Below are 24,940 nucleotides of genomic sequence, written 5' to 3'. Positions count from 1 at the left end.
AAGAGGTGCGAGCAGCAATTGGAGTCTCTGGCTGCTTGCTCCCTTGCTCTGCCGCCTCCCTCACCCCCTCCTGCTTGTTCCCCCCAAGCTTCACAGTCTCCCTCCAAGCCCAGGGAGCAAGGGGAGCAAGTGGCCAGAGACTGCAATTCCCACTGCCCCTCTTGCAAAGAGTGCTGGTTTATTTTCAGCACTTTTTGCAAGAGGCATGATCGGCAATCATGGGGAGCGGCAATTGCGCGGGTCAGCAGTCAGACTGTTGCCCCCAGGCAGCCTGTAGCCCAGTGCAGTTGCTACCTCTGCACCCTTTCTAGCTATGCCTGTGCCGGATCTTATCCCTTCTGCAGCAGCCTCCTCACCCCCTTTCTTTTCTTAGACTTGCACTGGCAAACTTGTTGGTGCAAGTCGAAGGAGGCCCATTGCAGGTCAGGAGACTTACGCAGGGGTAAGAGAATTTAAAATCCCCTTTCCCCAGTGAAACCTCCTGCCTGCTCACCCCCAGTGGAATACAGCATTGGTGTCACTCTGATGGTGGAAGGAGAAATAAGATTAGGCTGTAAGTCGCTGTTCAATCCTATGCATGTCTAGTCAGAAGTAACATGGAATTCATTGGGCCTGACTCCCTGGTGAATATGTATGTATGTATGTATGTATGTATGTATGTATGTATGTATGTATCCATCCATCCATACATACATACATACATAGTCCAAAAGTCCAGCTGAAATGTCTGCGTGACTTCCTCTTTGCCGATGATGCAGCTGTCACTACCCACTCTGCCAAGGATCTCCAGCAGCTCATGGATCGTTTTAGCAAGGCCTGCCAAGATTTTGGACTGACAATCAGCCTGAAGAAAACACAGGTCATGGTTCAGAATGTGGACTCACCTCCCTGCATTACAATCTCTGCGCATGAACTGGAGGTTGTCCATGACTTTGTGTACCTTAGCTCAACAATCTCTGACACTCTTTCTCTCGATACCGAGCTAAACAAGCGCATCGGTAAAGCAGCTATCACGTTTTCCAGAATCACAAAAAGAGTTTGGTCCAACAAGAAGCTGATGGAACATACCAAGATCCAGGTCTACAGAGCCTGCGTCCTGAGTACACTTCTGTACTGCAGCGAGTCATGGACTCTTCGCTCACAACAGGAGAGGAAACTGAATGCTTTCCACATGCGCTGTCTCCGACAAATCCTCTGCATCACCTGGCAGGACAAAGTTCCAAACAACACAGTCCTGGAATGTGCTGGAATCCCTAGCATGTTTGCACTGCTGAAACAGAGACACCTGTGTTGGCTTGGTCATGTGAGAATGGATGATGGCCGGATCCCAAAGGATCTCCTTTATGGAGAACTCGTGCAAGGAAAGCGCCCTACAGGTAGACCACAGCTGCGATACAAGGACATCTGCAAGAGGGATCTGAAGGCCTTAGGAGTGGACCTCAACAGTTGGGAAACCCTGGCCTCTGAGTGGCCCGCTTGGAGGCAGGCTGTGCAGCATGGCCTTTCCCAGTTTGAAGAGACACTTGGCCAACAGTCTGAGGCAAAGAGGCAAAGAAGGAAGGCCCATAGCCAGGGAGACAGACCAGGGACAGACTGTACTTGCTCCTGGTGTGGAAGGGATTGTCACTCCCAAATTGGCCTTTTCAGCCATACTAGACACTGTTCCAGAACCACCATTCAGAGCGCGATACCATAGTCTTTCGAGACTGAAGGTTGCCAACACATATGTATGTATGTATGTATGTATGTATGTATGTATGTATGTATGTATGTATGATTGCTTACATACATACCCTGCTAAGGGCACAAGGTGGCTTGTAGTTATAGAATTGCAGCCTTAATCTCTTTTTCCCATTTTCTGGAATTCTCCTAACAGTAGAGGTGATTAGCACATGAAGCATGCTTTGTTTGACACCTGCTCTAGGACATCTGATACCTGTCATTCTTCTAACCTGTGCTGCAGATACTTGGCAGCTGGGCCCTTCTGTTTGTGTTTACTGTTGTAAGTTGGATTCAAGACCTTGCTTCTGCTGTTGCACACACTTGCCTTTTGGACAGAATGCAGTTTTCTTTCTGTTTTCCTTGACACGTAGATATGACTTGCCTTTCTCATAATTTTTCATCATGCTCAGTATTTTCAGGGAAAGAAATGAAAAGTCAAAGTAAAAGAAATCCCCTGAGACCAAAGTGTTCTGTGCGAAGGGAGGCCTAGAGAGCCAAGCCAGTGTGGCCTGGCAATGGAAGGGAATAGTATTAGGGTGAAGCTTTTGAAAGTCAAAAGAGCTTGGTCATTGGTAAGGAAACATTATCTTCATGCTTCTCTCCTGACTTAAACAGGGTGCAGAGATCTCACTATCCAGATTGTTCTTCATTCCTGGCCTTTGTCATCTCTGAAAACTGATATTACAACCAATTCGGGTGGATCATTGTTCAGACAAGGAGACACACAGATCGGCAGCTGTTCCTTTGTTTGACATGCCTGTTTGTTGATCCATGACTCTTGCACTTTTGTTGTCTGCCATTCAATTGGGATAGCAAGAGTCAACTCTACACCCTGTTTGAGTTTGTAGACAACATTAGCATCCTCTGTGATACCTTGAGATCCCTCACAATCCAAGCCACACTCAGAACCAGGGCCCATAAGAAGTGGGTGCAGAGGGCACATCATACCTGGGCCCAGAACCAAAAGGGGTACCCAGGAGCCAAAGGAGGGGAGCCAGATATTTCCTGGGATCTCACAATATATATATAGATTTTTATCTTCTGATTTGTCTCAACAAGAATGGGGTGGGGGAACTGAAAGTCACACACACCTTTGCCTCCTTTGCCCTGCGCTGGCATCTCACTCCATTTCCAGACAGCCCAAAACACTGCAAAAAGGCTCTTCCTCACCCAGGCAGGGAAATAGCCCTGGAAGAGGTTCCCCTTGCATAGGAATAGTAACACTCCTGGAGCCCCTGAGCCAGCAAAGAGGCTGTAGAGGGGAAGGGGGCCCCGAAAATCTCTGTAGCCAGAACACGTGCAGCAAGGTGGAGCTCTCTCTCTCTCTCTCTCTCTCTCTCTCTCTCTCTCTCACACACACACACACACACACACACACACACACACACACAAAGGGGCAGGTGTGGTAGCAACAGAGGGGATTGCTTTAAAAAACCCAGGGAGTGTTTGCCAAATTCCCCCCCCCCATTGAGATGGTGCAGGCAATCACCAAGCAACCCGCCCCCATGGTGCAGGCTATCACGGACACTAGCAAGCTTTCCCACCAAGCAAAGCATGAGATATAGCCTACAATCCTCTCCACGCTTTCCTGGGAGTAAGCCCCATTGACTACAATGGGGTTTACTTCTGAGTAGAAACGCATAGGGTTGGACTCTTAACAGCTCAGTGGGACAGCTGGCAATGGGGAGGGCTGAGTATGGACCGAAGGGGAGGGGATTAATAACAGCTGCCTTCTTTTTCTTCCATCCGGAAGTGTCAGGCCACAGTGTATTTGCGTAACTCTATGGAATTTAGCACAACGTGTTTTTTTGTTAATCGCGCCGAGTCACGGAACGGAACTAACATGGATAAATAGGCTCCACCTGTATATCATAATTTACAGAAATTTTTATCCAATGATCGTATGAAATTATGATCCAGTGGAGAAGGAAAGGGCCCCGAAAGAAACTTTGTACCCTAAATAAACTTTTTACCCCCTGATAAAATTCCCTACAGAGGCCCCATCAAATACCATCCTGGAAGTCATAATGGGAGTCAAGGTGAGCAGGAGAAATAAGCAGGGAGTTTGGATGGGAATCAATATAAAGTAGCTAGGAGAGACCATCTTTTCAATTGTAGTTGTAAATATTGCTGACAAGAAAGTTCTCTGGCAAATGGTTTCAGAGCACAAAGGAGGTCAAAGCAGTCCCCAAAATTTTCCTAAAATACCCTGCTGAAGTTTATTCCTTAATTCTTGTTTGCTGGTATTTGTGGCTCCAATTTTTTGCTGCTCAGCTGCCTTTTGATTTTAAAATTGACTTTCTCCTTACTAGTAAAATGGCACCCATTCCTCACATCACCAACCATCTCTGGTGACACTCTGTCATCACTGAGAGCAAAGCAATTTATTCAGGGCCCAATCAAATCCAACCTTCCAATACTGATGAAGTCATAATGCAGCTCCAAAGTAAGGGATCAAAGGTTCCCTTACCTTGAGAAGGCCTCAGTGACTGCCCCTCCTACACCACAGGAAGCAGCACATGCTCAGTTGGCATGGCAGCATCACTGCTGGAAAGTTTGATAGGACTGGGACCTCAGAGTAATGGCAATAGTAATTTGGGAGATGGTGTCCTCATTACGAATTAGTTTTGATTGCCCTCTATGGCACCGCTGCATAACTAGATCTGGGGTTATGAATTTTACTTTTGCATAGAAGCATACCAGTTTGAAAGAAAAAAAATGGCAGCAAATGGGAGCACTGAAGGACATCACAATGGCATAATGCTAGTGCCTTATGTGGGGTGTGCTTGTTGGCATACATGCTGCCTCAGAGTATATCAGGGGGCCATGAGCCACCTAAATGTCTTTTGTGGTACCTTCTCTATGCAATCACTCAAAATGGAATACTTGATGGAGAAAAGCTTTTGTGAAAATTGAGCACATTTCAACTTATTCCTGCTAGTCATAGGAATAATCACCTATGTCAAGAATTTGTCAGGTCAGGATAAGTAAGTTCTTCTGAGATTGTTTTAGGAACAAATGTGGTAGGTAGTCTATCCACACTTCTTCAATCCTATCCACACATTCCTATCCAATCCACAGATTCCTATCCAATCCTATCCTCACATTCTTCTGCATTCCTAGCCATACTTACTTGGGAGTAAGCTCTACTGAGTATAATGGGTCTTACTTCTGAGTCAATATGCATAAGAATTAGCATATTTAACAGCCTGATACTTGAGCATACCACCCCCAGTACACATTTCTGTGTTGCTGCAGTTTCACCTGTCATCTCTTTTCCAAAGCTGAGACACCTTTGCTTGGTTTTGAAGAAAGAATGGGTTAATAGTTTAGTGCTAAAGTTATATGGGTGTCTCCCTCCCCAGACCTCCTTTCAGCAGCACTGAGAAGCCACAGAAATAACTACAATTGCTTCCTTCCAAGCATGTCTTCTCTAATGTGCTCATAGGAATGCAAGGTGAAGCATGCATTATCAATCATTATTGACATCATCATAAATAGAACAATCCTGAAGATTTCACTTGAAGGAGCTTAATGATGATCTTCATTAATCACAAGCCTGAACCCATGTTGTGAACTAACAAGACTTCTACAGCTAATGAAGGTTGAGAAAGTCTATTAGGAAGAGTCTGGCTCATGGATACTTTTATTCAGAAGTGAAAATATGTGCAAGAAGGATAATAAATTATGCTGTCCTAAGAAACCTTGGGATAATTAATCTTGTTTTCCCCCTTTCTTTCTCTAGGAAATCTTTAAGTCAGAAGGTAGCCTTGGAATTGTAAGGCAAAGAAGGTCCATTGTAGTAAATCCAATCTTAATTCCTGAAAATCAGAGACCTCCATTTCCAAGACCTGTGGGCAGGGTAAGTGATGAATCGCATCAGCCTTTAACAAAAGGGCTTGTTATCTTCTGCTAATAGTTGCCATTTGAATTATCCGTGTGTACCTACCACCAGTATGAAGAAGTGAGATTGCTGATGTTTCTGAAATCCTCCCAATCTGAATGTGTTCTCAGATTTTGGCATTACAGATGACCTGATCTTGTTTCCCATTTTGTTCAGAACACTATGCATGCTTACGAGTAGTTTGCCTCAGATTTTAATTGCTTCAGTTCACTGGTGTCTCCCTCACCCTTCCTTTTCTCGATATAAATGATGCACTCACATTAATAAAACACTGTAAAAAAGCAAGATTGATGTGACCCTACATATTATTGCATCAAGATAAGCATTTTGTGCAGTGTTTTACTGATGCGTGTGTATATAGCTACGCATTAATAAAACATTACAAAAAAGAAATACTGATGCAATTGTAAAAAAATGGTTGTATCACAATTCTGTTTGCATAGTATAGCATCGTGTCTAAGAGAGTGATCTACAAATCAGAACTTGCTTGGTTCAAATCTCAGCTCTGCCATGAAACTGCTAAATAGCCCTATGCAAGCCAGTCTCTGTCTGCAGTGTAGTGATGATAATGGTTACTAACTTCTAGGGCTGTCAGTGATTGTGCCAGGTTGTGCTGGGTTGAGGGGCATACAGCACTGGAGGTACTTGTGTATGTGCCCACTCCAAAGACCCCCCCTTGCACTCTGCTTTCCCATTGACAGTTTACTAGGCTGACTGGCCGCTGACCAAACAAATAGTTGGACAAGAATGGAGCTTGTTACCAGGGGCACTCTGTGTCCTGAATGTCCCTTGATGTAATCTCATGGCCAGGTTGCTTTTTAGTGCTTTATCAATGCACATATGTATATCAGTGATGCAAATGGGAGTGAGGAACAAATGAAACCTGCAATAAGATGTGGTTGCATTTGGCCTCCAAAGCACCCAAAAATGCAACTGAGAGTTTGTGTTTCAGAACTTATGGTCTAGCATTAGTCTGAAAGCACCTGACACAGCAATTTTGCTGAGGTCAAGCAAATCTGTTCAGTGCCTGGCTGGAGGACCACCAGGAAATCCACTTCCTGCTGCTTAAACCTCCTTGGAAGAAAAGGTGGGATAAATATGTAATAAATCTATTTGTTGGCTTGCAATTTGGCAAGCAATACTATATTTTGCATATGTGGGCAGTTTGATCTGTATCCAGATTGGACTGCATGTACCTGACTGGGGGAATCCTAGAATACAGTGGGGCACCATTGGACACACAAAAGCAGCTTATACTACATTTTGATAATATGAGCATTAGCTTCTGTTTCTCTGTGTCGGTAGCAATCTCAGAGGGAAGCCAAAGAACAGAGGCAAGCTGAGCAGCTCCGGTGTAATAAAAATGTAATATTGAGTGTTATTGAACTTGTTCCCTATAAGGACGACCAGAGCTGAGTTGATCAATAAAGTGCTATAATGAGTTATGGTTTTCAGGTTGGAGTGGGAAAAATGAATTAGCTATAACTCCAAATGGTCATTTTCAGGGGAAAAGTTACTAGTCTGGAAAAGCTACTTGCTGGCAATTTGTGTTCCTGAGACAGTTAGAAACCATTTCTGTGTCAACAAAAGCATAAAGAGAGACTGTCTCTTTGTCCCTAGTCATGCAACGATGTGACAGAAAGCTACGGCCTTATGCAACTGGGGATTAATATGAGCTGCCTGAAGGTCTGTCCCACTAGGGAGGCAGGCAGTGCAGGAATCTGCTTGGCAATTGCCATGCTTAGCAATACTATATAAAAGACATGGTGTTAAGGGGGGGGGGATATTGCATCATAGGCTGAACAAGGTTTTCCTTAAAAATTGGTAAATGTAAAGCTTTTTGTGAATGTTCCTTATTGCATATGGATATGTGAAGCTGGGCCATCTACTGAGAGGATCATTGATCCATCTAGCTTAGTGGCTCTTCAAGTTTTCAGTAAGGGAGATGCCTTTCAGCCCTGCCTGGTGTTAACTGGGTATTCTTTAAAGACATGCAGGCATAAGGAAAATCTGCTTTGTGTGCTAAGACCATGTGCAGTGGCCAATGGCACGGCTCAGTGGTTTGATGGTGAAGGTGCAACAGCAAAAACTTTGTGATGGGGATCATTTTACAATTATAGGGCAGGGGAATTATAAAAAAAAAAGCTATGTTTCTTAGCAGTTCATATGGCTAGATCAGCCATTTTCAACCACTGTGCCATGGCACACTGGTGTACCACGAATGGTCTGCAGGTGTGCCGCAGGGGCTTGGGGGGAGGGTCTTTTATTAGTAGGTCCATTGGGGGATGTGAGCCCCCCACCAACACCATGGTGTGCCTTGTCAATTGTAAAAAAAAAAACTGATGGTGTACCTTGACAATTTTAGAAATCAGGAAGATTACCCAGGAAGGCCTGGGGCTGGAAAATGGGGATTTTGTGGTAGCACAAAGGGGAAAGAGGAGAGCTGGTGCATGCCAAAGAAGTGAGAGAGGCTCCCAAGGTTCAGGCCACTGCAAAAGGCCATGGCTATATTACAGTACTCTGTAGCCTGAAACAAGAACAGCAGACAAGGACTGAGCCTCTTGGATGGCTGTGAAATCACTTGACACTTGTAGTGGGAGAGCCTATAATGGATCACTCTTAACCACCCACCAGCTGCTCAAAGTTGGTTTGAGTGGTTGCTATGACAGTTGTGGGAACCTACCTAAGAAGGAGGACTGAGGCTGCTCTCAGGCACCAGCTTTTATAATAAACACTTTGTATGATATACCATCATCAGAGTTTTCACCAAACATTCCTTTGCCTTGATTTGCATGTAGATTTCCAACTTTGGTCACGATCTGATAATGCCCTTAGTAGGGTTAAAACAAAAGTTCTCATGCATTTAAGAATCTTGGAGACAGACTAAATGTGTAACATCTCGGTAGGTTGTGTTTTTGAGTAACTAAATAGAGTGTAGCATGGATAGGGGAACAGACTGAAATGATGTTGGGAGGAGGAGGAGGACTTTAGCACTTTGCCCCAAATTGGTCACAATTCTGGTCATGTAAGGCTTTGGTCTACCTCCTCACAATTTAACCACACATGTACACATTTCTACAGTGCCATGCTTTTCCTTTAAAAAAAACAAACAAAAAAAAACGTGCAAGCAATTCCTTGATAGCTGATATGCTTGAGTGCTTTGCTAGATGAGGCTGGAGCATGCGATGCTTTGCGTGACTGAATATTACATGAGTACAACTTGATTCGTGCTTGCAATTTTCTCACTAATAAATGTACAACATTTCCTAACTTATCCAGGACTAATTTGTGACTGCCTTGGATGAACTGAATAATTGCATAAAATCTAGAATCCCTACCTTTGGTAGTGGTGCTTTGGTATGGCCCACCTTCTTTTAAATATTACATTATAATAATTATATTATATTATTAAATATTACAGGCGTGGAACAAAATCCAAATGTTGCCAATGCTGCAAAGAGATCTGTGGGATCATAAAGGCTGACACATTGATTAAAGTGTATGCTGTTGTATGAGGTTACTGCTTTCCACACTGTGGGCTCTAACCACAGGACTCAGTGCCACAGAAATATTTACTGAGCTTTTTGTAGTCTAGAGCAGGGGTTTCCAAACCCCAGCCCAGGGGACATCTGTGGCCCTTGGGGACCCCCAATCAGCCCACGAGGAGCCCCCAGTCTCCAGTGAGCCTTTAGCCCTCCAGAGACTTGCTGGAGCCCATGCTGTCCCAATGAGACTACCCTCAGCTTGAGGGCTGACTGTTTGATCTCTTGTGCAAGCTGTGGGTCGAGGACTCCCTCTGCTACATGCTTTTTTCATGTCTATGAAGCAGCAGTGGCAGCAAAGGAAAGGCCGACCTTGCTTTGCAAAAGGTAATTTATAGGCTTTGAGCTATTGGGAGACCTTTATTTATTCATATAAGTTCCATCTCTAATATATTCATTTATGTAAATTTATTTAAATTTTAAATGTAAATTAAATCTTTCTTCCTGGTCACCAACACAGTGTCAGAGAGATGATGTGGCCCTCCTACCAAAACGTTTGGACACCCTGGTCTAGAGCAGTGCTTCCCAAACTTTTTAGTACTGGAACCCGCTTTTTAAAATGACCCACGTAGCTTACTAAAAAAGAAAAATCTATAAATAAATTTTATTTTTATTTATTAATAATAATTATTAAATTGATAATAAATAACAATCAGGTTCCTATACTCCTGAGGCTGCTAGAGACCTTGCATATGGCATGTATGTATTTGTTAGACTCTCCCTAGAAATGGAGTTCAAGGACTGCCCCCCCTCAAACCTTTATAGTCATTCCAGGGTGCGCATTCTGTTTGTAAACTGGAAAGCAAGGTGTAGAGTTAGGGACTTCCAGGCCGGACAGAAGACTGAAACTGCATTCACACTTAGACATGCCAATTACTAGAGAAAAATTGAAACTAAAATTGAAATTTTAATATGGGGGTATGAAGATGACCTCATACCACAGGTTAGCATTCCAGCCACAAGAAAGGTCTCTCCATCTGGATTTCCTGCTGTTGCGATTTTTTCCAGAAACTATTAGCAACACACCAAAAATCATCTCGTGGCCCACTGGTGGATCCTGGCCCAAGTCTGGGAAACAGTGGTGGGTTCCAGCCCACAGTTTGGTCTAGTGGGAAACCAACCTTATGCCCACAACCTCTGCCGTGCAGCAAACAGTGCTGATTTGTATGAACAGTGTTTGTTTTTGAATTGTCAGCCCCTAGAGAATGCTGAGAGAGTATTTAAATATTTTGGCAACCTTCAGGAACCTGGGTAACGAGCAGACACTGCAAAATTGAACTGGCAGTTTATTCCAGCCTTTCCCCCCCCCCCCCCCCGTTGGCATTAGAACTCTGTGTTTTAATGAGAGTTTACGTGAGTCATCATCATTTCCCCGAATGGCTCTTTAGGTCCATGCTGACAAGGAATAATAATGGAGCTTTCTTTAATCAGTGTCATTGTTGGTCGCTCACCCAGAGACGTGCTGCCAAAGGAGAGAAGGTCTGCAGCACGGGGATTGCCATATTGATGGTGGGGTGACATTTGAACCTTGAGTGAGGCTTCAGCATCATTTTGTCAACTTGCAGCAAATAAGACTGATCCAAGCCTCTTGCCTTGGGCTTACTAGCCCCGTGAACAGCTTCCTATGCCCATAACCTTCCTATTCCACAACCTTCCTATTCTGGTAAATCAGCACCAAAAGCCAGTGAGTTCCCCACCAGTGATTCTTGTCAATGGGAGGTGCCAGGGGAGATGGAAAACTCACTGAGTGATTGTCTTACATTGTAAATTTTGCTTCTTGGTATGGTTGGTTAGTGACAAACTCTCCATGGCAGTGATGATAATTGCTAAGATTTATATAGCCCTTTCTGGATGTGCAAAGCGGTGATGCTGATGTGATACTTATAACAGCCTTGTATTACAGCTGTATTCCCTGTATCCCTGTATTACAGCTGGGGAACAGACTGAAAGAGAACAACTTGTCTAAAACCTTAGGGTACTTACATATAGGATGTTTAGCAAGGGATTGACACACATTGTCCACGCACTTTTTACAGGTTGTACACAGGCTGTTGCCATTCATTGGTAATCCACCTGTAATTCCCTGTGGTTAAATCATGGTGCTTATTTGTTCAGTCTGCTAATAATGAAAAAAGCAGTGCAATTCCTGCAGGTGTTGCCATTTCATCTTGATCAAATGTGACCTGGTCATTGGCATCCCTAGACATTCACATCTGATGATTTTACATCCCAGTTATTTGCATCCTACTATAACTGGGCAACAAACTATAATTGGGCAGCAAACCACAAACCTCATGTTATATATGCTAAGCATCTTATCCTAGCGCTGAGGTTCTCACAGGGAACACCCCTGCCTGAGACCCTCTACCCCAAGCCCCTTAAGGGTGGGGGAAAGGGAGAAGCAGCAACGCGATCCCCAGCATCACATCACTATTGCAAACCACTTCTAATTTCACAATCGCAAATGGTTTTTGATTGCTTTTTTCAATACTCTAAGACTCGGGGAGCCCTGTGGAGGGCTGTGCGGGGCTCCCCACAATTCTTGCAGCTTGCAGCAGCCCTCAGTTAAAACACACACCTCCTTTGGCCCTGTTACTGACAAGATCCTGTGAATCGCATCACTGCCTTCGCCCCCTCCCCCACAAAGGCTTATTTCGGGAGTTTTATTCCCAGGAAGTTTGAGAACCCCTGTTCTAGCCCTAACCCTACCTTTTGCATTTCAAAAATCTAGAAGAAGTACATCTTATACTTATATATGGACACAAATATCCAGGACACAAAAATAATTGATACAGACGCCTAGTTCTGGGATGAATTTGACCAGGACACAGTTTTCCAGGACACAGTGGTCCTGTCACTCAGTCTAAGGCCCCAAAACTTGCTATATATACCACTTGCAGATGTCCTTCCATTTGTCACTGCAAGCATGAAAGCAACAATCAAATGGCACTACAAACTACCGTTTCAGATATGTTCTCACAGTGCAACCCTAAGCATGTGTACTCAGAAGTTAATTCCATTGTATTCAGTGGGGCTTGCTCCCAGGTAAGTGTATTGAGAATTGCAGCCGTGTTCTCTGAACCACTACACTACATCAGCTCCCATGAGGAAGGTAGCAACTCTAGACTGTCAGTTGAGAACATCCTGACTGCATGACTTATTGCAAGCTCAGAAGCATTCTCATTGCATCGCTCCTCTCTTGGGTTCTCCAGCCCGGGGTTAGATATAACAGATGGAGGACTTACACCATTGTAAGTATGGAGGTAACTGTTTCATTGGCCGGAAAGAAACTTGTGTAATTATTATTATTTTTAAGTTAATTAGCAACAAAGCAACAGTACCAAGATCCTTTTCCCTTTACAGTATTGGCTGCCTCTCCTGTCCACCACCAGGGAGTCTGCTTATTGCCTTGTAACTGAGTACCCCTTCTTCAGTATCTCTTAATTAAATAGCTATCAGGCTGCTAGCATGAGCCTGTGTTGATGAAGCTGGCCATTTAGCAGCCCCTTACGCGTCTGCATGTGAGCCAGAGTTCTGGAGGGAAAACAATGAGATTAAAATAGTTTTAATATGCTCTTGGCAGTGCTGCCACTTACGTCCAGATGGCCTGGGTTACCCATGTTGACGGGTATTATTGATGTATTTCCTTGTTTTTTCTTGCTGATACATGCAGGGAAGTTGTCGTATTTGGGAGCTTTTTCTTTAATTTTTTTTTTTTTTGCTCCCTTCCATATGTTACTCTTCCAATTTATTTGTTCCCATCCAGTGGAATGAAATACAGACCAGCAGGAGACACCATTCTCCTTTAATTATTGTGATGGTTTATTTGTCAAGACTCCATGAAGAATGATGAGTGTTTACGCTGTGTCAAATGGAGAAACGGTGGTTTTTATTTGCTTAACAGGCAATTGTCTCTTGTCACTTTGATATCACTCACAGATCAGGCAGTGTCAGTAAGGAGTTTCACCCTGAGTTGCATTGGGTGGGTGGGATTTAGCCTATTACGAGAGCCAAGCTCTATGCAATGAAAGGAACTGGGTGGAAACAAGCTCTCCCTCACCATTCTTTTATCCTTGTATCCTTATTAAGTGAATCAGACTGAGAGAGCCTTGAAAATTCTTGAAGAGGGTAGTAAGACGTACCCCACTGTTTGCTTTTTTCTTGGTGGTTTATTTGAGATTCTTGAAGAGGGTACTAAGACGTACCCCACTGTTTGCTTTTTTCTTGGTGGTTTCTGGGCTTTTCTAGACTTGAGCCAAAAGTATTCATGATTTTTCAGGATTAGTTTTGATTGTTTCTCCTCTGTAGTTACTTTTTAGTGCTTGGGTCAGCTTTTTGGGCAAAAGGCTTTCTTAAGGCCTTGATCGACTTGAATAATTGGCTGGCTGGCTGGCTGGCTGGCTGGCTGGCTGGCTGGCTGGCTGGCTGGCTGGCTGGCTGGCTGGCTTCTTTCTTTCTTTCTTTCTTTCTTTCTTTCTTTCTTTCTTTCTTTCTTTCTTTCTTTCTTTCTTTCTTTCTTTCTTTCTTTCTTTCTTTCTTTCTTTCTTTCTTTCTTTCTTAAAATAATTCCCCAAATGATTTTTGGTGCAGAAATCTGGGGTTATTCCAAAACCTCTACACTAGAATCAGCCCAAAATGCTTTTATATGTTCATTATTAAGTGTCCCTCGGCAAACTCTATCCCCTCTCCTTAGAGCGGAAGTGGGTCTAATCTCAATAGAAGCTCATTGCCATTCTGCGTTAGCTTTGTACTGGTGTAAATTAGTTGCAATGGATGATTCTCGTCTCCCTAAGATCTGTTTTAGAGAACAACTTATTAACCCTGCTCGGTTCTCTTGGGCAATTTTAGTAAAACAGATCATGGAGAAATATGAAATAGTCACGGATGCTTTGCCCTCCTATATATCTAAGGAAGTTAAGGCCATGGTAAAAGACAAAATCCGTCTTTACCATATGTGACGTGACTTGTGTGACATCTCCAGTTCACCTTTTTCATCCTGGCTTCCACTGTATAAGCTATCTTTTGTTTTAGAAAATCACTTAACCTACCTTACAGTTCCACCACTGCGCAAAGCTTTTACTGCTCTGCGCTTTCAGTGTACGCAGACAATGGTTCTTGAAGGCAGATATAAAAATATTCCTTATCATCTTAGGACGTGTATTTGCAATTCTGGTGAAATAGAGGATATTTTCCATTACTTATTAAAATGTCCTCTATATGAGCTTCCCAGAGCCAAATATCTGTCTAATATCATTGCTCTGTTTCAGGAGAGATCTACTTCAGCCTTGATCTCCTGGCTTCTTGCTGATTCTGACCCTGATGTCACTCATAAAGTGGCTATTTTTGGCCTTGTGGCAAAGAAAATAAGAGCCAAATTTTTGCAGTCTTAAATTTTTTGATCTATGTTTAGTATTAAACCCCTTGTTCATTTGCCATGTTTCGTAGGCTGTGAAGCTATTGTGTGTTTTTATATGTATACATTGTTATAAGTGCTTTCAATATTGTAATGACCTATGGTTATATAATAAATCTCTAAATTTCAAATTTCAAAAAAAATTCCCTTCCTTCCTTCCTTCCTTCCTTCACCACCATTGCTGATTAAGAACCCAAAGGCTATTTTAAGATTAGCACACCCTCTAAGAGTTGCATAGCCTCAGTGGAATGTTCTACACATAAGAAAAAAACATAATTGACTCAACAGGGTCTTAGTTGTGCATGCTCTAAAGCACATACTGTTATCAAAAGTATAACAGTAGTATCATAACAGTAGTATAACACGAGTAAGTCATGGTTCTGAGACCTGGTTCTGCTTGAGTTTCATCCAATCCTTTGCTGAAATCCAGGAGATGAGGATAACCTGGAATTTAACAGGAAAATGGCAATCATCAGATGAGCCAATAAGTGCTATGTAACCAGCAATCTCAACACAGCCTCTTTATAAAAGGCACTTCCAATAGTGAAAAAAAAATTACTTTCCCTTATTTTGGGCAGATCATCCATGATACATAAATACTTACAAGGATGTCTTTTAAATCCTTATTTGCTCAGCATGTAATTTTCCAGCAAAGGTCACAGCCCATCCACTGAATGTTGTACTCATATTTATCTGTCATTTCCAATTCAAAGAATTCAAGATTTCCTTAAGTTCCATGGCTGAGGTCAACACCCGCAACACAATAGTTAATTCCTTAGTATTATCCTTTGTCAAATAAACTCTCAAGCACAGGCTAGATTATATCTCTCCAGCTCTACCTCTAAGGTCATTAGTATGATTTATTATGAAGATTCAGGAAATTAGGTAGTGGATATTTCAATATTGGGCAGAAAATTTAATTCCATTGTTGCTATAGAGCTAACTCCCACTAACTCGTAGCCATAGCAACTAGATAAGGACAGTCCCCTCTTTAAAGTGTTTAGATATGCTTTTCTACTTGTTACGTTCAAAGGCCACTGCCAAAAGAAGAAGAGAGAGGCGAAGTAAGGCTATTTGTAATTGAATTAGTTTGCCAAAGTGTGTGTGTGTTGTGGGGGGGGGGGATGTGTGTGGCAGCCTACTGCTTGGTCAAGAACATTACTGGGAAAAAAATCTTATGCAAATGAAACTACTTTGAAGAGCATTTTCCATCAGGGCTATTTAAAAAGAAATTACCAATACTGTTTGTGTCCATCACTATTTTAAACAGGTAGTTATTTGCCATTAAATAAACAGGCACTACTTGATGACGTGGAGAACATCACATGTATGAGATATACTATCAAGACAACAGAACACTAGGAGATAAATAAAGAACTTATAATTGTTCTGTTCATACAGCGAATGGATTCCAAAGTACCACACAAGTGTCTTCATAAGAACATAAGAAGAGCCCCTCTGGATCAGCCCCTCTAGTCCAGCTTCCTGTAACTCACAGAGGCCCACCAGATGCCTCAGGGAGCACACAGACAACAAGAGACCTTCATCCTGGTTCCCTTCCTTGCAACTGCCCTTCCTTGCATCCTGATGCCCTTCCATGCGTGTACCCTTAATATATCCAAGGGAAGGAGGAGTCTTGTTGGCCTTGAACTCTAGTTTCATCCCCATGCTGAAGATGCTATTGAAATTGAGGGAAATTTTAGTGGAGGGCAAACCAGTTTGCAATATTGCATGGCTGTTGTTGCTCAGAGTTAAAACACTGGTTGAATTTTCCTTTGGAACACTCAGACTGTTGGTAAGCAACCACAGAGAGGCAGTGTGTCATGACCAGGACCCCCCAACAGTCAGAAGAACAGTTCGATAACACAGTTGCTGCGGAAGTCTAAGGGCAGGAATCTCCCACAAGTACACCTCACTAGAGACTCCATGGAAGGGAGACCCCAGGAGCCATCATTGTCTTCAGTTTATCATATGTGTCATCCTGTCACAACCATGGACTCCAAGACTGAAAGTTGTCAGTGTGAGAGTACACCCCTTTACTACGACACCATGTCCAAGGGCGGCAGATGCTTCCTCCGCTTGATTGGAGCCAGAGCTTGAGGAATAGGGCATGGCCTTTTTAAATAGTCAGCAGTTTTCCTAATGGGGTGGGGTCATAAGAACATAAGAAGAGCCCCGCTGGACTAGGCCAAAAGTCCATCTAGTCCAGCTTCCTGTATCTCACAGTGGCCACCAAATGCTTCAGGGAGCATACAAGACAATACTGGGTCGGTCCCAGATGGTGGTGCTGGGGGATGCCTGTTCGACACCCTGGCCTTTGAGGTGCGGGGTGCCGCAGGGTTCAATTCTGTTCCCCATGCTATTTAATATCTACATGAAACCACTGGGAGAGGTCATCCAGGGGTTTGGAGTGGGGTGTCATCAATATGCTGATGATACCCAGCTCTATCTCTCCTTTCCTCCAGGGTGGCGTTTGAGGGCCTGGAGCGCTGTCTGGAAGCAGTGAGGATCTGGATGGGGCTAATAAGCTGAAATTAAATCCGGATAAGACAGAGGCTCTCCTGGTTCGGAAATCCTCGATGCAGGTACTGGACTATCGACTTGCTCTGAATGGGGTTGCACTCCCTCTGAAGGAGCAGGTCCGCAGCTTGGGGGTCCACCTGGATTCGCAGCTGCTCCTGGATTCCCAGGTGGCAGTTGTGGCTAGGGGGGCCTTCGCTCAGCTTCGGCTGGTGCGCCAGCTGCGGCCGTACTTGGATCGTGCAGACCTGGCCACGGTGATCCATGCCACGGTGACATTGAGGTTAGATCATTGTAACACACTTTATGTGGGGTTCGGAAACTGCAATCAGTGCAGAATGCGGTGGCCCGTGTGGTCACTGGGGGTAGGCGGTTTGACTCTGTCAGCCCACTTCTCCGGGGCTGCATTGGCTGCCCATTCATTTCTGGGCCCAATTCAAGGTGCTGGTTTTGATCTTTAAAGCCCTATACTGCTCTGGGCCAGGGTATCTTAGAGATCACCTACTTCCACACAATCCGGCTCTTAGGTCATCAGAGAAGGCCTTTTTACAAGTGAAGCCTGTTTTACATCAATCCGGCCTTTTTACATCAGAGAAGGCCTTTTTACAAGTGCCGCCGCCTAAGGAGGTACGTGGGGCGGCGGCAAGAAATAGGGCCTTCTCAGTAGTGGCACCAACGTTATGGAACTCCCTTCCCCTTGACTTGAGAATGGCTCCCTCTCTTGAGACTTTTCGGCGAGGCCTGAAGACCCTTTTGTTTAAACAAGCCTTCTGAGTTCATGGCCTTTTAAACATCTTTTCTATATCTTTTAGTATTTTTACAGGCCTGATTCCTCCATGATTTGCTGCATTTTGCTCTTTTTATCTGACTTTTTATCTGACTACTGTTTTTATGGTATCTGTTAATGTGTTTTAATACGTTTTTATTTGCTGTTAAATTATGTTTTTAATCTGTTTTTAACATGTTGTAAGCCGCCCTGGGTCCCTTTGGGGAGAAGGGCAGGGTATAAATAAAGTTGTTTATTATTATTATTATTATTATTATTATTATTATTATTATTATTATTACGCAACCTGCGTCCTGGTGCCCTCCCCTGCATCTGGCATTCTGAGGTAACCTACTTCTAAAATCAGGAGATGCACATATCTATCATGACTTGTAACCCATGATGGATTTTTCCTCCAGAAATTTGTTCAATCCCCTCTTAAAGGCATCTAGGCAAGTTGCCATCACCACTTCCTGTGGAAAGGAGCTCCACAGATTAATTATATGCTGGGTAAAGAAATATTTTCTTTTATTTGTTCTAACTCTCCCAATACTCAGTTTTAATGAATGTCCCCTGGTTCTAGTGTTATGTGAGAGGGAAAAGAGCGTCTATCCACTCTATCCATCCCCTGCATAATTTTGTAAGTCTCAGTCATGTCCCCCCTCAAGCACGTCTTTTCTAGACTGAAAAGCCCCAAACGCTATAGCCGTTCCTTGTAAGGGAGATGCCCCAGCCCAGTAATCATTTTGGTTGCTTTCTTCTGTACATTTCCCATTTCCACTATATCCTTTTTGAGATGTGGTGACAAGAACGGGACGCAATACTCCAGGTGTGGCCTCACCATCGATTTGTACAATGGCATTATAATATCAGCCATCTTATTCTCAATACCTTTTCTAATGATCCCAAGCATGGAAAGTTCACAGTTGACTGACTTCAGGCTATTGTGGAGCAACATACAAGCCTACTGCTTCAGGTTACCTTACATCCAGACTAACTCTCGGTTCACTGACCATTGTTCTGATCTTCTGTGAATCAACCTGTTGTTCTGAGTCCAGCCAGTATCCCCTGGTGGGCCCTAGCCTGGAATGGCAAGGAATTGCACTGGGTAGGGGGCTAAAACAGGCTTATCCTGACATTGTCTCCCTTCTAATCCTGCCTGAGAAGCTGAGCACTTATTTTGGTGACAGTTTCTATTAAGGCTAGTGGAGGGCAAGACTCCGCAAAGCAGCATTGGTTATAAATTATGAAAATGTTATTAGGGTAAGGTGACAGACAGATTATTCCCATAGAGGATAATGTGTGCTTTATATGAGTCTCAAACACACTAGTGTGTAAATAGCTAGACTTGGGAGGAGATGTCTTACATTCTCCCCCTCCCCGTTTTGGGCTGCCAGCTTTCTTTAATCATAAGTGATTAATGGCAAGCTTTTGATAACAGTAAATTAAAGAGGGGAAAGAGCTAACATCAGTTGAGCAAGTCTGAATATCTAACTAGCTGATGGGTTAAGCCCTGGATCAGCTTGTTTTCAGAAGATATATAATGCAAAACCATTTCCACACATAAAAGATACAACGTGTTATGAAATAATTGCATTTCTTACACAAGGCACCATGAGGCTATTTGGAGACCAGGGAAGGGATTTTTTTGAGTTCCCATGAACACATTGGATCCAGTGACAATAATCAACTGATGCAATTCAGGATTCCATATCAATGAGAGTGCAATCTATGGGTCTGTCTGTCTGTGAACCAAGAGTGGCTCTGCAAGTGAGGACACATGCTGGAGGCCCATACCTGAACCGACAACCAAGTCCTAGCCAAGTCCTGAGACAATGGGAGTCTACTGCTGTTCTCTACCATCACCCAGTAAAACAGGTAGGGCCCAATGGTTGGGCTGATCAGGAGGCAGTGGAGAATAGGCAGCAGTGGTACCCACAAACCCTCTTTCAGGCCCCTACCTGTACATATAGGGGCAGTGATGGAGGAGGACTGTCCCTCATTCAGTGCTCAGCTAGCTTTCTTAGCTGGGCATCATCTATGGAAACTGGGCAGATGGGGAACAGCCCTCAGCCCACCTCCTCTGTAGGTAAAGTTGTCAGGATGAAGAGGGATTCTCTCTACTGCTTGGTTGCTGGACATTGTAAGGGAGAGGTGTCATCAACACACACTTTCTGAAGCATGGAGAAGCATAGCAGCGACGGAGGGGACATAAGGCTCTGCTTCAAGGCTTCACAAAAGCTGCATTGGAGTAAACATGCAGCAAACAGCTTTCACACATGATGTCCCTTGTTTTATGGACACTCTTCCTCCTTGTTAAATAGAGGCAGGAAGGAAGCGGTGGTGAGACTGAGGTATCTTGTATATGTTTGTAAGAGCAAGATGGTAAACCTTACCATGTCACACTGTGATTGCATTTTTGAACTCCCCTCTCCCTGTGCAGAGACAGAACACGTATGAATACCACACTCTCCACAAGTGGAAAACTATCACAGCAGGAGCAAGTTGGGTGAGAATGCCTGTGTGCTAGTTTATAATCTAGCTTTTAAACTCCAGTCTGCTCCATTGCCATTCAAGTCAGTTTTGGTCAGATTTTCATAACTTCTGAAAAGGAATGAAGAGTCTTAGTCTGGGTTTTAGATTCCTCGATGCCCTTGTTTACTTTTTTGATTCACAGCCCCTGTCCCAGTGAAACTGATATCCATTCCCAGCCGCCGTCTTGCCAGTGCTGAGTTGTGTTAAGTTTCCTTGGGAAGCCTCTTGTGAAGCTGGCTATAAACTGCCAGTAAATGGAGAATGCTCTTGCTTTGACATGTTCATAGTCTACTGCAGCGGATATTGACGTTTTCCACTCAGAGGACCAATAAAATCACTCTCAGAAAATGTAGAGGTTGTCAGAAAATCATCTGCCGAATCACTAACAGAATGGTGAATGCCAGCACTGGCCCTGGGACCACGGCTGGATAGATTAAAGGGAGAAAGAAAGACAAACTGGGATCACAGGTTTCTTAGTTGCTCCTCCCTATTAAACTAATTGTAGGAGAAAGCTAGTCTTGGATGGAGGATTCTGACTCTGCTGCAGGAGAACCTTCACCCACAAGTCAACAGGGCTGACTTTAAGCCAATTGGGCCCCACACCTATGGAGATCCATTAACTCACAGGCACTTTTAAGTGTACTTTTTGATTGCTTTCTATTCCACCACAGAGATATGAAGTCTAGTATTGGCAACCTTCAGTCTCGAAAGACTATGGTATCGCGCTCTGAAAGGTGGTTATTTATATCTGTAGGATTCTACAGATCTTGGTTGTGAACCTGGGGCCCTGCAACAAATGTTTCCAATTGGGTCCCCTAGCTCCAGATGTCGGCGCTGCCAAATCAACCAGGGCAGGTACCCTAGGCCAGTTCATTTACCTTAGGGTGTGACAGCGGAGATGCTGTCTTTCATCTACATCAGGCATTCAGGTTGAGGGTGGACAGATGTCTTGGAAGGCAGGCTGGAAAGCAAAAGTCTAGAGTCACAGTCATCATTCCCAGTGATGAACTGACCTGCTTGACGGAAGTCAGTAGAACTGGGGTGCATGTGTTATTTTACATCTGTCTGTGGTATCAGATTGGTGCTCCATTATTACCTGACTTCCCAGGCCAGGAGGATCATGCCCTCTTGTCCAGACCTCACCTGTCACATATGGTCTGCTGTATTCTGTTGCTACCGCATATCAAGTAAGCTCATGGAAATGTTTCAAGACGAGCTTTATGTTCCTGCATCACGCTTGCATTTCTCTCCTCTCTTGTGAAATGAATGAGGAAGCAGCTGCACCATTTCTTTGCAATAATACCCATATTTTAGAAAAGAAGGGGATCAGACATCCTCAGCTTTTCTCTTTTCACGTCTGTATTTCCAAAAAGTTGTGTGGCAAAGGGATCAAAGAGGTGTGTCGTTTGTGAGTGTTTTTATGAAGTGCTCCAACCTCTGCACTGCATTTTTTGCTCTCATAAGTATTTTAAATGCTTCTCTCTCTCCCCCCCCCCCATCTTTCTCTGCTCACCTCCATCCATGGACCGAAGGTCAGTGTGGGCGGTTCTGCTCTCTCCCTCATTAACTGTTTATGCCACACAACTGGTAACCTTATCAAAATGAAACTCTCTGAAGTTGCCTGCGCCAGCTTCCCGCTGTGGGTGGGAATTTTATCGGAACACAGTTCAGCCAGGGATCTAAAACAGGCAGTGAGGAGACATTCTTCTTTCCCTTCACATATTTTGAAATTCTCACATCCTCTTTCATTGTAGTGAATAATGCGCTGTATAGCAACCCTTGCAAGGCGCCCGGCTTATCATTTCTGATGGATGCTACTGGCAGGCTCTCAATGATTATACTACAATGTCATCTGTGATCTGTTGTTGTTGAAAATGTGTATTAACAGTGCAGAGTTTTCCCTGAAGCACTTGAGAGGTGACTCACACTTGCTGTAGCTTGCCCATGTCTGCAGTGTGGGGCTCTTCTTGCTAGACACAAAACACCCTCTTGAACGTGGGCAGCAAGATTGGGTTGCCTTATTCTCTTGCTAAACAAACACCAGAGGAGGGTGCAGAAGTTTGACTTTTTGCCGTGCTGCAATGCAATCACAGCTGACTGGGATAGGTTGGGATTGTAGATGCTGGCTCAGTAGGAGCCAGATGACTTAAGTGACCTCTCAGGTTCCCAGCTGGCCCTCTAAAGCTGCTGCCTGACAGAGAAGCACCCTGCTGAAGCGCACGGGTGAGTGCTCTCTGTCTGGCTGTGCATGACTCCTTTTCTCTTTCATGGCTTCAGTACCAGCTTGCATCTGGTTTGCTAGTCTTGATACAGCACAAGTTGTCTCTGACCACATATAGAAGCTCAGTATGAGAGATCACTAGCTTGCATCTTGCATTTTACTATAGCATGCTTCTTATGTCCATGTGAGCGAACATCTTTCTCTTACATGCTTTCATTATTACTATAGCAGCACAATCCTATACAGATCTACTCAGAAGTAAGTCCCATTGTGTTCAGTGAGTCTTACTCCCAAGAAAGTGTGCATAGGATTGCAGCCTGTGTTCCCGCCTTTCCCAACTGGTAAGACGTTCCCAAGGACAGCACTACTGAGGTTCATTTCCTTTGGATGAAAGAGCATTGAGGACACTCAGCAGAGATTCTCAAACTGGGGCATTGCAACATCCCAGCCAGGGAAGTTCTGTCACTGCCCCCTTAAGGGGCGGGGCAAAGGCAATGATGCAATCACCAGGATCGCATCATTGCTGGGGACAAAAGGTTTGTTAGATTTACTGGGGGGGGGGACATCAATATGGCTTTCCACAGGGTCCAGGGAACCTGGAGCCCCTCTGCAGCCCTCTCTGTGCCTCAAAACCGCTCTCCTGACCCAGTTTCAGGATGGGCTAGGAGCACAGTTTAGAGCAGTTTGGAGGTGCGAGGAGGCCTGCAGAGGGGGCTGCGGGCTCCTTGGACACTGCCGAGAACCATAACAACCCCACCCCAGTAAGTCTTTAAAAACCTTTTTGTTTTAGACAAAACAAAAGGTAGTGGTGCAATCCTGGTGATCATGTCACTGCCCCTACCCTCCCTCGCAAAGACTTAAAGCAGCCCAAACTCCCTCTGAAAGTTTGGGAACCCCTGAATTACAGTGTGGGTTATTTTTTACGTTTGCCTCGTTTCACTGACAGGCAGGGAGGAGCTGTAGTAGGGCAGGGTGGGCAGAATAGGGAGGAGATGGGGCAGGGATTTGTGAATCAAGCCCAGATGGGAGCGTGGATTTGACTGCAGACCCCCTTCCCAGGCCTGATCCATCTGCAAATGTCCCCTTACCCTAAGGAGACTCCCAGCAGCCAGCCCCCCACCTGTGGGATGCAGTGGAAGCTGTGCAGGCGCAGCTAAAATGCATTGTGGGGGTTACTGTAGGATTGGGCTGTTTGCCAATAATGGGGTGTGAGATGTGAAGTTTCAATTCACGCACCACTACAATGCAGCAAAGCAATTGAGGCCCAAATCCTAACCAACTTTTCCTCACTGACATCTGTGCCAATGGGGCATGTGCTGCATCCTGCAGTTGGGTGGCACTCATGGAGTCCTCCTCAAAGTAAGGTAATGTTTGTTCACTTACCTCGAAGCTGCATTGTCCTTACCTTGGGGCTGGAAATTTGATTGTTTGCGCCATTAAAGTACCAAATATTTATTTCCTCATCACATGCTTCAAAAGAGCATTTGCTTTAAAAAAAAAAAAATCCGATTAGATGATCAAAGTTAATTGTATTTTGTGAGCAGGGGAAATTCTTTTTTCCCCCTTTCCTATCAACCTATGAATTCAAGAGCTGGAGGCAAACCACCACACCACTGCATTTTTTTTTTGTTCCGACTCCTAATAGGGAGTAGCTCCCTGCTGGCGCTGTAATGAACTTGTACAGGCTTACCACAGCGTTTTGAAGAGAAGGCGCTGCAATGCGAAGACGGAAGAGCTGCTCTCTGGCAAATGACTTACTTCTGAAAATGTAACCCTTGCTTCTTCTGGTCGTGAATGTGTCATCGTAAACCTAGATACACACGCCTGACCTTCATTCTCCTTGGGTGGCTGGCTGGCTCCAGTGCTGATAAACTCTAGCTCCCAATGACATAGAACAGTGGTTCCCAAACTGTGAGTTGTGACCCAACATTGATTGAGTAAACTGGACCATTCCTCCTTAAGGGACATGGCTCAGTAATAGGGTCCCTAGTCGCACCGCAGCGATTGCGGGGTCCCAGCACTATTTGAGTGTACCTGGGGAGCTGCTGAAGTATCCATGAGGGTCCTGGGGGCTTGCAAAGCTGCAAAGCTGCACAGTGCTCCAATTGCCGAGGTAAGCTCCATTTGGCAATCAGAGCTCCGTGCAGCTGTGCGGAGGGGGCTGCGAGGGGGCCTTGAGCCTCCAGGATCCTTGTGAAAACTTCAGGAGCCCCCAGGGATGCTCAAATATTGCTGGGACTCCATGGTGCAGTGATCACTGCAGCACTACCAGAGCTTCCCCCTCTATCCTGCCCCACCCCCACAGGGACTTAAGAAT

General features: G+C 44.4%; 1 protein-coding gene across 1 annotated transcript in view; it reads left to right on the top strand.

The window, feature by feature from the left end:
• Window positions 1-24,940, top strand: part of CDH13 (cadherin 13) — a 532,075-nt gene that overhangs the window by 159,452 nt on the left and 347,683 nt on the right. Inside the window, 1 exon segment of the mRNA XM_066637955.1 lies at window positions 5,468-5,584. Coding sequence (XP_066494052.1) covers window positions 5,468-5,584 — 117 coding nt within the window.

This window comes from Tiliqua scincoides, chromosome 9, assembly GCF_035046505.1.
Source record: "Tiliqua scincoides isolate rTilSci1 chromosome 9, rTilSci1.hap2, whole genome shotgun sequence".
NCBI classification, from domain to species: Eukaryota; Metazoa; Chordata; class Lepidosauria; order Squamata; family Scincidae; genus Tiliqua; species Tiliqua scincoides.
Note: the sequence above shows the minus strand (reverse complement) of the source record. Positions and strands in the feature narration are given on the sequence as shown.